The sequence below is a fragment of the Octopus sinensis genome, linkage group LG3, assembly GCF_006345805.1.
Source record: "Octopus sinensis linkage group LG3, ASM634580v1, whole genome shotgun sequence".
Taxonomy (NCBI): domain Eukaryota; kingdom Metazoa; phylum Mollusca; class Cephalopoda; order Octopoda; family Octopodidae; genus Octopus; species Octopus sinensis.
The window spans coordinates 46,268,160-46,283,159 of NC_042999.1; the positions used below are offsets into that span (position 1 = coordinate 46,268,160).

The following is a 15,000-nucleotide window of genomic DNA, read 5'->3' on the forward strand; positions in this document are numbered from 1 at the left end:
TTCACGACGGATTCAGTTGATAGCCGAATTCGTCCCACAAGCGACAATAGGTATTCGACATAAACAGATCAGCAATGCTCGGGTACTGGACGAGTGCATGCTGGACTGTCTCGTCGTTCTGCGCGAATCTCGGACATGGTCGGCTGACGGCACTTCCGTTAAGGAAACTACCTGTGGAAATAGTGTCTGGTGAATAGCGACCGCACCAGTTCACCGTCGAGGAAGCACTGGAGATATCGTAGCCTCGGCGCATGTCTGTGCATCATCAACCACGGCATGCCCAGTCTACCACACAGCGGGTTCTGACAGCAGATAGACCACCTGACCATCAGGGCGCGTCTCTTCCACAAGAAGCGGAAGAGTATACGCTCCAGCGTAATCAGACGGTGGTCAGGACAAGGCATAACGGTCAAACGACAGTAGATGATGGGCGCGATATACGCGTTAGCCACCTCTGCCCGACCTTTCAGAGATAGCTTTCTTTCGGCCCATTTCTTGGTGAGAGTAGTCACCCTGCTCGTTACTTCGTCCCAAGTTTGATCCGTCTGGAGGTCCGGACAAAACAAGACCCCGAACAATTTAACTGGCCCATCCGTTCAGCACCCAACGACGCAGTTGGATGGAATGTACTTGCTTCTTTAGATGCCGAGCCGCAAGCTCACTGATTTTTCCTGGTTAATTCTCGCTTCTGAAACCGTCTCGTACTTCCTGAGAGTGGTGCCGATCATTTCTATGTGTTTATGATCCGGCACCGCTATGGTGACGTCGTCGGCATATGCCAACACGCATCTCTCATGTCCTAGGTCAAGCGAGATGCCTCTCAACGCTTCCAGTTTGTGTAGTAGTGGCTTGAGAGACAGTACGTACAAGAGAGACGAGAGGGGACAACCTTGCCGGACCGAGCGAATGACGTTGAACGGCTCTGAGAGGTGACCGTTCCCTCTGTCCACTGAACGGATGTTGCTGTGCATTGCAGCGATCCAGCCTCTGAATACAGACCCGAAACCAGCTGCCTTGAGGACCGCTGCCAGGTATAGATAACCGACCCTATCGAAAGCTTTAGATTGATCTAAATTGACCAGGACCCGACCCGTGACAGCTTTGAATTTTGCATTCAGAAGAGTTATGGGCCTAAACTTGCCAATACAGTCTCCTCTGTTCGAGCCTTTTCTCAGCAACGCCACCGCTCCTCGGCTCACAACACTAAAAATTCTCCCATTTTGTTGCCAGTTGTAGTAAACGTTTGCTAAGAGGTCACTGAACAAGTATGGCTTGTAAGCGTAAAGCTCGTAGGGCAGACCATTGTTGTCCACGATGTTATAAACTTAATGGGTGTAAATACACTATTATGTAATTTTTCTTTATAAAATTCGCGGAGCGAGATCAAGCGTGACTTGCCAGGCTGACGGTCATGATGATGATGATGATGATGATAATAATAATAATAATAATAAAATAATAATAATAATATAATAATAATAATAATAATAAATTCTCTGACGCAGTACCAGGCAGTGGCTCTCATGGCTTTTGATCTTAACTGATTAGAAGTGTTATCATGAACATTGTTTTGTCTTGGTATAAAATATGGTCTACAGTAAATATTCTGCTCAATACCACAGATTTGCTTGTCAGTTGCGTGACCTTAACCAGTTGAGCATGTCTCTTAGTGACTGATGATATATGCATCACTGATCACGAGCAGAAGTAGTGGAGGAGCATCATAGCCACTTGTCGAGAGGATTTCTTTGGGTTACTTTTGGGAACATGGGTGTTTCGTTCAACATCCTTAAACGAACCTTATTCAAGGACCATTTAAGAGAGATAGGCTACACAGCCTGAAAAACTTTTACCTGGGCCCCACCTGCAAGGACATGTGCTGTTTGTCTTGATATCAGATCACCATGCCACGCACATATGGTTGTGGGACATGTACTTTATTAGACGGGTACTCATGATGGGTATATTGGGCTTCGTATATTTGTACTCCAGTGTCACTTGATCGCATGTATTACTCTCTCACTCACTTAATAATAATAATAATGATGAAGATGATGATGATGATGATGATTTCTTTATTATCCACAAGGTTTACATGAAGAAATTTTGCCAAAGGGCAGCAATTCGAGGGAGGTAATGAATCGATTACATCGACCCCCAGTGTTCAATTAGTACTTATTTTATCGACCTTGGCAGAATTTGAATTCAGGACGTAAACATTTCGTCCAGTGTGATAACGATTCTGCTAGCTCATCGCCTTAATAATAATAATGTCATTTATTTTATAATACTATTGTCTCTTGTCAAACTGTTCTAAATTCGAATTGTTTTAAATCATTGTAGGCACGTCTGGATGAATTATGGCAGCTGAAAATACCAATTTGGCTAACGGAAGTCGATATCATTGATAGAATACCCGCATCAAGAGCAGAGAAACTGGAATACGTTCTAAGAACTGGTTTCAGCCATCCAGGAGTTGAAGGAATAATTTTATGGGGATTTTGGGCGGGAAACCATTGGGCTGGAGAAAGAGCTTCGCTTTGGGACAAGAATTGGCGTGTGAGTAATCGATTACTTAAATTTCAAATAATAAGTAGAAGCAAATACAGATATTTGCGTACATATCGTATGAATAAGCCCTTTTCAATTTAACAAACAAGAAAGAAGTTGATAAATATGTGTTGTTGATTGCGTGTAGGCGTTTCACTTTGTCATCGGTTAGAGTTTCTCGCATGATGCAATCTTCCAGCGGACGTTAAATTTGAACGGCCGATTCACTCTTTTGTAATATCCAAGTAAAAAATTGTAAGACCTATATCTGGAAAACGAAAGATAAAAGGAATAATCTGAAGAATTACAGAGACAAACCTGAACTTAAAAACAACATTTGGTAATAAATCAAAACTTCGTGGTACGAACTACATTGTAATCCTTGAGAACAACGGTAACAACAACAATCATAATATCAAAGCAAATAATTTCTACCTGCAGACATACACCCAAATTCGCCTTTATGAAATTTAAAAGGTATGCATTTCTGATGCATTATAATTCTTAACATCAAAGAACATATGAGCTTGTAGAAATATGGAGAACCATTTAAACTCTTTGACTGTTACCATCATTTGTAATTTACGGGTTAATCATTTAGAATCTGTATTTCTGTTTACGCTCATACGCTAAGCATTATGTCCGGCGTGCTAACGTGTTTTCCAGCTTGCCGCCTTAATATGCTATATAAATAAAGTACTTTTCCGCAATTCAGCGATAGTATAGTTTTTTTTCTCTCGATAAAACTGTATTTTATTGGATTATTATAGATTATGTCCTTTTAAGTTCCCAGGTATATTGATTCTTTTTCTGGATAAAAATGGATTAGATGTGCCATGTATGCTAGACGTTGAAAATATTCCCATTAGAGCCTAATTATGCCACTTCGATAGACGTCTTCTATAAACTAAACATACCTGTGGATTTTGCGGGGAAATGTGCTCAAGCAGTCGGTGTAGAATTTCTAACGTATATTAGGTTTTAAATAAGGAAATTGCATTTTTTGTGTGTTTGATGTTTACGATTAACAATTGTATTTAAACGCTATATTTGAACTTCAGATAAACGATGCAGGGATTCGGTTGCTTTCTCTAAAAGAAGAGTGGAAAACAAAACGCGTGTGGGACGGAGTTAATTCTCATCAGCGTTACCATTTCCGTGGATATCATGGTAGCTATGTCGTTCGCATTCAGTCAGGCAATGAAACAAAGGAAGCTAAGTTTGAAATAGTACCCGGAGATGGACGGCAAACAGTGAAGATAGATTTCTCAGGTAAGTTTAAAGTTTCACCTACTCAGCCTTTCCTCACCACACACACAATAAACATCGAGATCAAATTGTCTATTGTAATCTGTGAAAAGTAGCATGGTTGGTTTGTGTGGTTTTAGAAGTTTACCGCATTCAAAATTTAACAGCCAAAAAAAAGGGAAAAAAAAAAGCATTTAAAAGCGGTAAAGTAGGTAAGGCGTTCACTTGACCACTTTGTGGCTTCAGGTTTGGTCCATTTCCGAGGTACCATTGGCAAGTAATTGTTTTTCTGCTGTGGCCTTGTAGTTTTGGGTCGACCAACGTTTTGTGAGGGGATTTTTGGTAGATGGAAACTGTACAGAAGCTTCTGGTATATTTACACAAATACGTATATACATATGCATGTATGTACGTATTGAAAAAAAGTACACACGCAGATACTCACACACATAGATGACTCACTCTTTATGACCCCTTATATGTGTGTGTATGTGTGTGTGCGTGTGCGTATGTGAGCGTGTGTGTGCGTGTGTGAGCGTGTGTGTATGTATTATGTATGTGTGTATGTATGTATGTATGTATGTATGTATGTATGTATGTATGTATGTATGTATGTATGCGTGCATGCATATATGTGTGTGTAGTGTCTAGGTCTGCATGTTTACGTCTGTTTGAGCACCTGAAAACCTGTTTTCTTTTTTTATATCGTATCAACTTGTGTAACATGTCAATTCGCCAAATAAAGACCGATAAAATTAGTATGATTAATACGATCAACTAAAACCTTTCAAGTCGTTGCTCCGGCATGGTCGCTGTCCAATGAATGAAGTCAGTAAAATAGCAAGCAAAATATTATTTCTAGAAATGGCTCTGGTTACTAATGCATAAAAACAGTATATAATTGTTTGAATGAGAGTAACTGCTTAATTGTTTGTCCATCTAGAAATGGCAGTTAAATTCCCTTTCTATCACACCTTACCATCTTAGAAAACAACGCGTTGAATGTGTTTCTGCGTTCCCTGAATACAGGTTATAGATATCACGGGAATGTCTAATTATATCGACCCCAGTGCGTAACTGGTACTTAATTTATCGACCCCGAAAAGATGAAAGGCAAATTTGGCCTCGACGGAATTTGAACACAGAATGTCTAATTTGCTACAGAGAAGAGAACATCATTCTCTGGAACAGTTTTTACTATAGATAACGAAAATGAACTCCATTTTTCATGGAATTACTCCAGAGTTTCGTAAAATGGGCCGTCACTAAACGGTATGTTTTTGTTAGAAAGTGGGTAATTTTCTGTGAAAATAACATTTTCTTCCTAGAATTAAAAGGAGTCTTCTGCAAAATGGGCTGTTATTAATAGTAAATACATTATCTGCGTCTTTTATTAAAGGAAGAATATCTATTTTTTAGTACAATATTTATGTTTCCTTCTATGTACAGCATCAGGTCTATCTCTCTGAAGAAACCAGCAGACGTCAGCAAGCATGGCGGGACTCCATTTTCCCTTATATCGAGTTTCCATTTGACCTGTCTTGGTGGAATCTCTCACCATGTTCGTCGCTAACGTCTGCTGCATTCTGAGGAAATAAAGCTAGATGCGAATGCAAATAGTGAACTTTTAACGACATATAACACCCTAATGATTTGTACGAATCAACCAACTTTTCAACAAGTACTTCATAGTGGACTGCTCTGTGCTTCTCATGTAGACCATTACATACATTTCTGAAACTTTGCCATGCATCCAATTCTAATATATTTAAGGTGTTTTCAAAATTATCGCCTGTCAAAAGTTGCTGAAACAGCAGTCAGAATGGTGGTCTTGTGGTTCACGCCATTCATTGGAATGCCAAACTGCATACTTCTTGACTTCCCAAAAGACCATTTTGCAAGACCATTGGTACATGTTGTGCAACAGATATGTGGTGCCCAACTTTTATCTTGGTCTCCTATCTTGACAACAAACTATAAGTAATAATGCTTTTTTTTTTTTTTTACCTACGGCGCAATGTTTCTTGCATTCTTCTGGAATGTCACAGTACCACAGATGTAGCGAAATTTGCCTGGGTGGTTTCTACACTGCCCTCTTGGCATTTTAATGCAATTTTTATTCTAATTAAAGATCTAATTAAATATTTATAGGTGAAAATCATAAACTAAAAAATTTTTAATTATAAAAATACCCTAATATTAAAAAGCCGAATTACCATAAACTAGAGTCATTCTGTGGGAAGCAGTTACCATTTTCGTGATCTACGCATAAAAACTAACCTAGAAAACGTTATTCTCATTTCTTATTTTTATATTGCCCACAAGGGGCTAAACATAGAGGGGACAAACAAGGACAGACAAACGGATTAAGTCAATTACATCGACCTCAGTGTGTAACTGGTACTTATTTAATCGACCCTGTAAGGATGAAAGGCAAAGTCGACCTCGGCGGAATTTGAACTCAGAACGTAGCGGCAGACGAAATACGGCAACGCATTTCGCCCGGCGTGCTAACGTTTCTTATTTCTTTATTGCCCACAAGGGCTAAACATAGAGGGGACAAACAAGGACAGACAAACGGATTAAGTCAATTACATCGACTCCAGTGCGTAACTGGTACTAAATTTATCGACCCCGAAAGGATGAAAGGCAAAGTCGACCTCGACGGAATTTGAACTCAGAACGTAACGGCAGACGAAATATCACTAAGCATTTTGCCCGGTGTGCTAACGTTTCTTTTTTCTTTATTGCACACAAGGGGCTAAACACAGAGGGGACAAACAAGGACAGACAAACGGATTAAGTCGATTATATCGACCCAGTGCGTTACTGGTACTTAATTTATCGACCCCGAAAGGATGAAAGGCAAAGTCGACCTCGGCGGAATGTGAACTCAGAACGTAACAGCAGACGAAATACCTACTTCTTTACTACCCACTAGGGGCTAAACACAGAGGGGACAAAGAAGGACAGACAAACGGATTAAGTCGATTATATCGACCCCAGTGCGTTACTGGTAGTTAATTTATCGATCCCGAAAGGATGAAAGGCAAAGTCGACCTCGGCGGAATTTGAACTCAGAACGTAACGGCAGACGAAATACGGCTACGCATTTCGCCCGGCGTGCTAACGTTTATGCCAGCTCACTGCCTTCGTTTCTAACGTTTCTACCAATCGTTTCCACAATTCACTAACGTTTCTACGAATCTAGGGCAATACATTTTGTCCTATCAATGATTTGTAAAGTATTTACAAGCGTAGATATGTTATGAGTGGAGGTTAATTGATATGACCGACACTGTAACTAGCTGTTACTTGTTTAAACCACCCAACAAATCTGGACTCAGAATGTGAAGGAAGGTACTAGACACATCGAAGTATTTTTATGCTGCATTATTTGATTGTTTCTTATTTATCGACCCTTCTTAAATGAAAATATGAATACAGTTTATCTATTTCCATAGAAATATATGTTTTCTTACTGATCAATTTTCTTTTATAGCCCCACCTGCCATATCTCCAGATATCGCAACTCTGGAAGGTTCACAAATGAAGATTACAGGTTCGTTGATATTAATATTTCTAAAATAGTTTTGTAATGAATAAACTAAAAGATACATAAAAAAGAAACAGATTGTATTTAAAATTTCTTTTCTTATTGGCATTCGCACTGATTTTGACGATGTGGATTCCAATTTTTCATTCAACGAAAATTGAGCACTCAGTTAATTAATGTAAATGATCAAGTATTCGGAAGACAACTTAATTGTGAGCCAGAATTATGAATCACATTGTGAGGTGATCAAATTCAAATTTTCACTTACATGTACAGTACAGTCCAGTTAACACAGTTTCTGCCTACCCTATATACAAAAGATACTTCCCTAAGGTACCGCACAGGTGAAAGTTCCTGTAACTATGATGATACTTCCCGAGATTATGGTGAAAATTTCCCAAAGAACCGCAGAAGCATCTTGAAAAATTACTGCCAGTCTCGGGGCTATTTGCGAAAAAATGTTCTTAATTATTAAGTATGTGGTTGTGTCTGTGACCGTACATTAGCATATGTTATACATATACACACACACACAAACACATACGCGCGCGCATACATGCATACATCCACACACATAATCTCTCATGTGGATATACGTACACACTCATGCATGCTTGTATGTGTGAGGAGCAAATTTTCATTTAAATATGTGCACCTGCAAATATACCGATTCATCTTTTTATTAAGTGTTTCTTTATTGCCCACAGGGGGTTAAACAAGGACAGACAAAGGGATTAAGTCGATTACATCGACCCAGTGCGTAAGTGGTACTTATTTAATCGACCCTGAAAGGATGAAAGGCAAAGTCGACCTCGGCGGAATTTGAACTCAGAACGTAACGGCAGACGAAATACATATTTCTTTACTACCCACAAGGGGCTAAACACAGAAAGGACAAAGACAGGAGCGTAGCTGCAACGTGGCCTTTTTGAGTATCATGTGATAACCAGATATTTACCTTGCTCCACTTCTCATGTGGATAAACTGAATATCTTCAAGACATACCCATATGACAATGATAAATTCTATACGATGCCAGTTTGGATATCTGGATTGCACTTACGAGGATTTGTATTCGTTCTTTAGGTAAAAAAAAGAAGGTGTTAGCAACGGTGGGGACTTGTTCAGCACACCACAAAACACAAACACATCTGAAACTGCCTCTGTTAGCTTTATTTACACCATGGTCTCGATCACATCGCTCCAAGTTTGCTTATTCTTCCCTATTCTTTTGCTGAAATCATAAATTGCACGATGATGTCCTGCTATTCTTTTTATTATACCACATGTTTCAGCATCTGACAGAAGAGATCGATACCTCAGCTATTAAATGACTGTGTAGTTAAGTAAATACGAGCAAAATGCCCCCCGTCCAATGGACGGTGCTGAGTTGTCAAACATTTGAACCAAATTTCCTCAAAACAACTTGTACGACCGTCCTATAAGCCTCCCCTTTGAGAAACACTGATTTAACCTAAATTTGAGTCACCAGCAAAAGAAGAAATAAAGATAGACTTTTTTTCTATTCCAAAAATCCAGAAATTGTCACCTTTTTAAGTAGGGTGCGTTAGCTGTGTATGCGTGCATTCCTAAATTTTGCCCTTTGTTATGCTGTCAGTAATAAATTTTGTAGAGTTTTTTTTCTTTTTGAGTAGGTAACATTGTTATTTTAGATTATGTTGTTAAGTAATATTGTACAAAGGGTAAAGAACTAAGGAATATAAAAATATACTAGATATAAAGATAATGCTTTAGTCCTTTATATACATATACGTATGTAAATGTATATATATATATATATATATATATATATATATGCACGTACGAGAAAACCCGCCCCCCGTCCAATGGACGGTGCTGAGTTGTCAAACATTTAAACCAAATTTTCTTAAAACAACTTGTCCGACCGTCCCATTTTGTGGCATTATTTCAAGCCAACCGGCATTTTTTTGCGCAAACTGCACGTGCATTTTTCTCGCGTACGCGTAGTATCGATAGCAACAGCTGATGTACTTGCGCGTATAAATGCATGTTCCAACGGCTTTATCGATCACATTCTCACCTGGAATCGATTTTTGTAATTTTCTCAAGACTTATACACGCCCTGATACCGTCGGTATCTACATATCAAATTTGAACGCAATCGGATGAAGGATGCCCGAGATCCTAGAAGACACAAAGACAGACAGAACGGATTTTATATAATAGATATACATATATACATACATACATACATACATACATTCATATGCACACACACACACACACACACACACACACACACACACACACCACACACACACACACACACATATATATATATATAATATATATATATATATGTGTGTGTGTGTGTGTGTGTGTGTGTGTGTGTGGAGGCGCAATGGCCCAGTGGTTAGGGGAGCGGACTCGCAGTCGTAGGATCGCGGTTTCGATTCCCAGACCGGGCGTTGTGAGTGTTTATTGAGCGAAAACACCTAAAGCTCCACGAGGCTCCGGCAGAGGGTGGTGGCGATCCCTGCTGTACTCTTTCGCCACAACTTTCTCTCACTCTTTCTTGTTAGCCTTCTCGCTTAGCCAGCGGGGTGGCGTCATTTGAAGGCTAAAACAATGCAAAGCGCGTTGTATAAGCGTGTGTGTATACGCAAATATGCAAAGCGCATTGTGACCAGCGATGTGTAGCAACATCTGATAGCCTGGTCGGTCACGTCAAAACAATATATATATGTATATATATCACCGTGGTCACCGTGACCGACCAGGCTATCAGATGTTGCTACACATCGCTGGTCACAATGCGCTTTGCATATTTGCGTATACACACACGCTTACACACACACATACATAGTGTCGTAAAGCAATACAGATACCAACTTGCAACACTTCTAACCAACCTCTGGAGAAATTCTTCAGACTCAAGCTATATACCAAAACAGTTCTCGTCCTTATTTGCCTTCAGAGTCTTCAAAAAGAGAAACAGTTAACTAACACCCAATCTCATTTGCCTCCCATATTATCAAAGGTTTTGAAAAGATGGTGAGATGAAGAATTACTAGCTTCCTGGAAAGTCACAACCTTCTAAATTCAGTCAGAATGGCTTTTGCTGCGGCAGGAACTGCCTGTCACACCTTTTGCATCACATCGATGACGTTTTTAAAGATTTGAGATCAGGTTCGAACCCTAGTGTCATACACCTTGACTTCAGCGCAAAGCGTTCGACAGAATTGACTACAAAATCGTACAGTATTGGAATCTGTGGTAAGCACTTACACTGGATTAAGTATTTCCTGGTGAACAGAACACAACATGTGATCGGTGGAATCCACTTAAGTTCAGCAAAAGTCACCAGTGTTGTCCCCTAGAGGACTGCTTTATGCCTGCTTCTCTTTATAGTCTATATAAACGACATCTCAAGTGTCATCCAACACATCTAACTAAAATTATTCACAGACGACTCCAGGCTCAAGAAAATTATTAATGGAGGAGATCAAGCTGAACTCCAGTCTGATATACATGCTGTAAGCCAATGGGCAGACAAAACAATATGCGGTTAAAAGAAGAAAAATTTGAACTCATGCAGTTTGGAATAAAGAATGTGCTGAAAGAACCACATTCTGTTCTTTTAGGAGAGCTACTCATAGCATCCAATAATATCAGGATCCTAGGAGTAATTGTTAGCAATAATCTCTGCTGGAGTCCTCACATAAACCATAAAGTCGATATTGCTCACAAGATGAATTCCTAGATCCTCAGAATCTTCCGGCTCAGAAAACAAGATGTCATCATTCCCTTTTTCTCCTCTTTTGCACGACCACACTTAGAATACTGCTGCACCACTGTGATCTCCCTACAACAAACAAAACATTACGAGAATTATGTCACCTGAGATAACAACCACTAAAAAGATGAAAGACATGATTCATTTTGATAATTGCGAGTACCTTAGAACATTGAGACTTTATTCTCTCCAGCGTCACCGTGAGCACTACATCATTTGTTCAACGGGGGAAAATATACCAGGAGTATTGTCCAAACGGCTTAAACATCAGATTCAGAATTCATCCAAGGCTAGCGCCACGTACCATACACCCCGCTGCTTAATTCAAGTCTACAACGTATAAATTCACTGCAACACAATATCTTTTCCTCAGCCGCCCCTGCTCTGTTTAACATTATTCCAAAATAAATCAAAGAAGAAAATGATCCTATCACCTGGACAAATTTCTTCAATGTATACCAAATAAACCGCTTATACCATGATGAACTCGAAGCTTCAGAACAAAACACTTAAGATTCCAAGTAGTGGGGCCCAATTTGATACTACATGCTTGCGAAGCAAATTTTTTAACCACAAAGACATACCCGTACCTCTATTACTGATGTATATTTTAGAATCCTCTAGGGTATTTATGATACTTCATTTACGGGAATTATGGATTTTAGCCCAGTCATATGCACGGGTCTCTCATATGAAATAGCTCAAATTTTGGCCCAAGGCTAGAAATTTTGAGGAGAGAGGTAAATCGATTAGCGCTTAACAAATACTCATTTTTACGGCCTCGAAAAGATGGAAGCCAAAGACAACTTTGCCGGCATTTGAACTTAGAACGTAAGTTCATCATTGTATAGGCAGTTTATTTGGTATCCCTTGAAATGTCGCTAACGATTCTGCCACTCGCTACCCTTCTCTCATATTAAATATAGATGTTGTACAGCATATTTTTATATTTTTAAATGTTTCTAAACATAGGCTATCCCGCCAAAAATTTTTATTAGTTAATCATGTCTTCAACTTCGTTCCACTGTTTATTACTTTCTGTAAAGAAAAAAACAAAACAAAAACAAACAATAGATTACATATCTCAAAGGTAGAAGAGATGACAAATGCATCAGAATATAATTTAACAAAATGTTCTGTTATGAGACTGTACTGTCAGTACCATGTATGTAAATTTGCACCATCTCAAGAATCAAATACTTCAGGAAAAATATAATTTCGAAAGAAATTATGCATTTCATGGTTCTTTAAACTTTCAACAATGCTCTAGTCTTCAATATTTCTACAGTCTCTACTTGCAATACCAAATGATGTGAAACGATTTAAGCATAATATAATTATAAGCCAACCTTAACATATTTTACAAATTTACATAAATTCAAACAGCTCATTTCAGAGACATAAAATTATACTTTTCTTAAGTTTACTTAATGTTTTCCTTTTTAATCTATGCAGATTTATTAAGAGAAACTAAAAATGCATCCGAAAGAACTAATAAAAACAACTCTTATATTGGCTGTTATAAAGATGGTCCGCGAAGGGCAATGGATGGCTTTTTCTATACTGATCATAACTCAATGACAATAGAAAAATGTCTAAGTGAATGCAGAAAACGAAATTTCCTCTTTGCCGGCCTGGAATGGCGCTATGAATGTTTCTGTGGCAATTCATATACGATGTATGGTCCTAGAAATGAAAGTTGGTGTAATAGACCTTGTACCGGAAATACATTGCAGATCTGTGGTGGTGGATATAGTTTATCTGTTTATGTAGTGAAGTCGGTAAGACCATTTGTATTATTTTTTCTTTCTGTCTATCTGTATGTGTATATATGTATTAAGGTGGCGAGCTGGCAGAATCGTTAGCACGCCGGGCGAAATGCTTAGCAGTATTTCGTCTGCCGCTACGTTCTGAGTTCAAATTCCGTCGAGGTCGACTTTGCCTTTCATTCTTTCGGGGTCGATTAAATAAGTACCAGTTACGCACTGGGGTCGATGTAATCGACTTAATACCTATGTCTGACCTTGTTTGTCCTCTCTATGTTTAGCCCCTTGTGGGTAATAAAGAAATATGTATGTGTATATATGCAATCGCACACATATGTATTTATGTGTGTCATAAGATAAACACATAGAAAAGTACGAGAATGATATGGAGGAATTGATATTATCGTTATTTATCATGTATGCTGACATTTTTATCTAAACAGACTTTGCACTTCAACATTCTGAGATACATAAAGTACCTGCACTAAATCGGCGATCAAACTATTCGACCATCTTCCACCCCAACTATTTATAACAATGTACGAAAGTTAGCAAACTATATTAAATAGATTTCTGTAGTTGGTTACGTCACTTTACACTCTGTGTCCAAATTTCACCGATGTCACATCTAAGCTTCGAAGTTGACAAATCTTTTTTAATATAGGCAGAAGGCCTGAGATTTTGGATTACATCAATCCAAGTGTTCAACTGGTCGTTATTTTATCGACCCCAAAAAGATAAAAAGCAAATTCGACCTCGTTGGCGTTTAAACTCAGAACGTAAAGCCGGAAGAAATTCCAATATATCAAAATTTTAAGTCCTGTACCAATACTATAATCTGAAAGCGTTATTTTCCCCTAGGTTATTTCTGATCAATCTGATCCCAGGGTTATTTCTGATCGATCAGATCTATAATCGAAAGCATCAGAACTAGGATGAAAGGAATTACAACAGTAAACATAATTTTTTTTCTGGATACAGGGTTTGCAAGATTACAATTTCCAAACCTCCTTTCATTGTTAGAATGGAGGGTGTAATATGAAGGAGATTTATGCTGCGGTTTTAAACCTGTAGTGTTGAAATGACATGAATAAAAAACAAAAATCGAGTACCAGATGAGCACCAAAAACTGGAAACTAAATGTTAGCTTCTGCCTAGTTTTCATTTTTTTGTTTTCATCTCATGTATTATCTGTGTGTTCACTTAGCTTAAACATGAAAAATAGTCTTAATTTCTTTCTTTATTCATAAGAATAAGAAAACAATACTAATAATGCAGTAGGTCCTTTCTGCACAAGCATAATCCTTCCCGGAACCCTGTTTGTTAACCAAATTGTTCGTAATATGAATGATTTAAATACATATAAGATTATTCCTTTCCAAGCCACACCCCAAACTCCACATAGACCACGAAATGATGTTTTGTCTATCTATCCATCCATTGCATAAATATACACGTATATGTATAGATGTGTGTGTATGTGTGTGTCTGCGTGTGTGCATGTGTACGTGCGTTATTTCCTTTGTCTTGTTTCAGTCGATCCATAGTAATATTTCTAGCAAAAATATGAGAAATATTATTTTCTACATAAAATCTGAAAATTAGCAAGCTTCATGAAATGCGTATATGGACGTTAACGAATCGTTTCTACACGAGCTCCCTGCCACTTATATTTGTGCGTAGTCTACTGGTGGTTTGTTCAAATTTCAGCTCGTTTGCTGAATATGATTTTCTTCAGAAAAAACTATTCGTTATGCAATGTATTCATTTAGCGAACCGTTTGTATATGCTCCCCCAGCACTTACACACGTGCGTTGTCTTCTCATGCTTTGTTCAAATTGCAAATCGCAAAACGAATGAACTCCCATGCGTAGTCTGCTGTGGTTTGTTGATCAAATTTCTTCAGAAAAAAATGCTCGTTATTAGATTTACTCGTTTGGAAAAAAAAAACTAATCATATACGGGAACACCACAGTACCAAAACTTTTAAAAATCAGCTTGGTTTAATCTTTATTTCAGAATAAATCAAATGAATCCAACAGCAACGCCAGTTCAGATACCCTCCAAAACACAACCAGATCGACTGTTTTACCGAAGATTTC

The 15,000-nt window shown here is 38.4% G+C and overlaps 1 protein-coding gene across 2 annotated transcripts in view; it reads left to right on the plus strand.

Annotated features, from left to right (window-relative positions):
- Positions 1-15,000, plus strand: part of LOC115209445 — a 47,210-nt gene that overhangs the window by 12,791 nt on the left and 19,419 nt on the right. For both annotated transcript variants that reach the window (XM_036500958.1, XM_029777871.2), the window contains exons 6-10: positions 2,344-2,559; positions 3,612-3,822; positions 7,301-7,360; positions 12,588-12,913; positions 14,918-15,000. The exon at positions 14,918-15,000 is cut by the window's right edge and continues 140 nt beyond it. In XM_036500958.1, coding sequence (XP_036356851.1) covers positions 2,344-2,559; positions 3,612-3,822; positions 7,301-7,360; positions 12,588-12,913; positions 14,918-15,000 — 896 coding nt within the window. The remainder of the gene's footprint in view (positions 1-2,343; positions 2,560-3,611; positions 3,823-7,300; positions 7,361-12,587; positions 12,914-14,917) is intronic.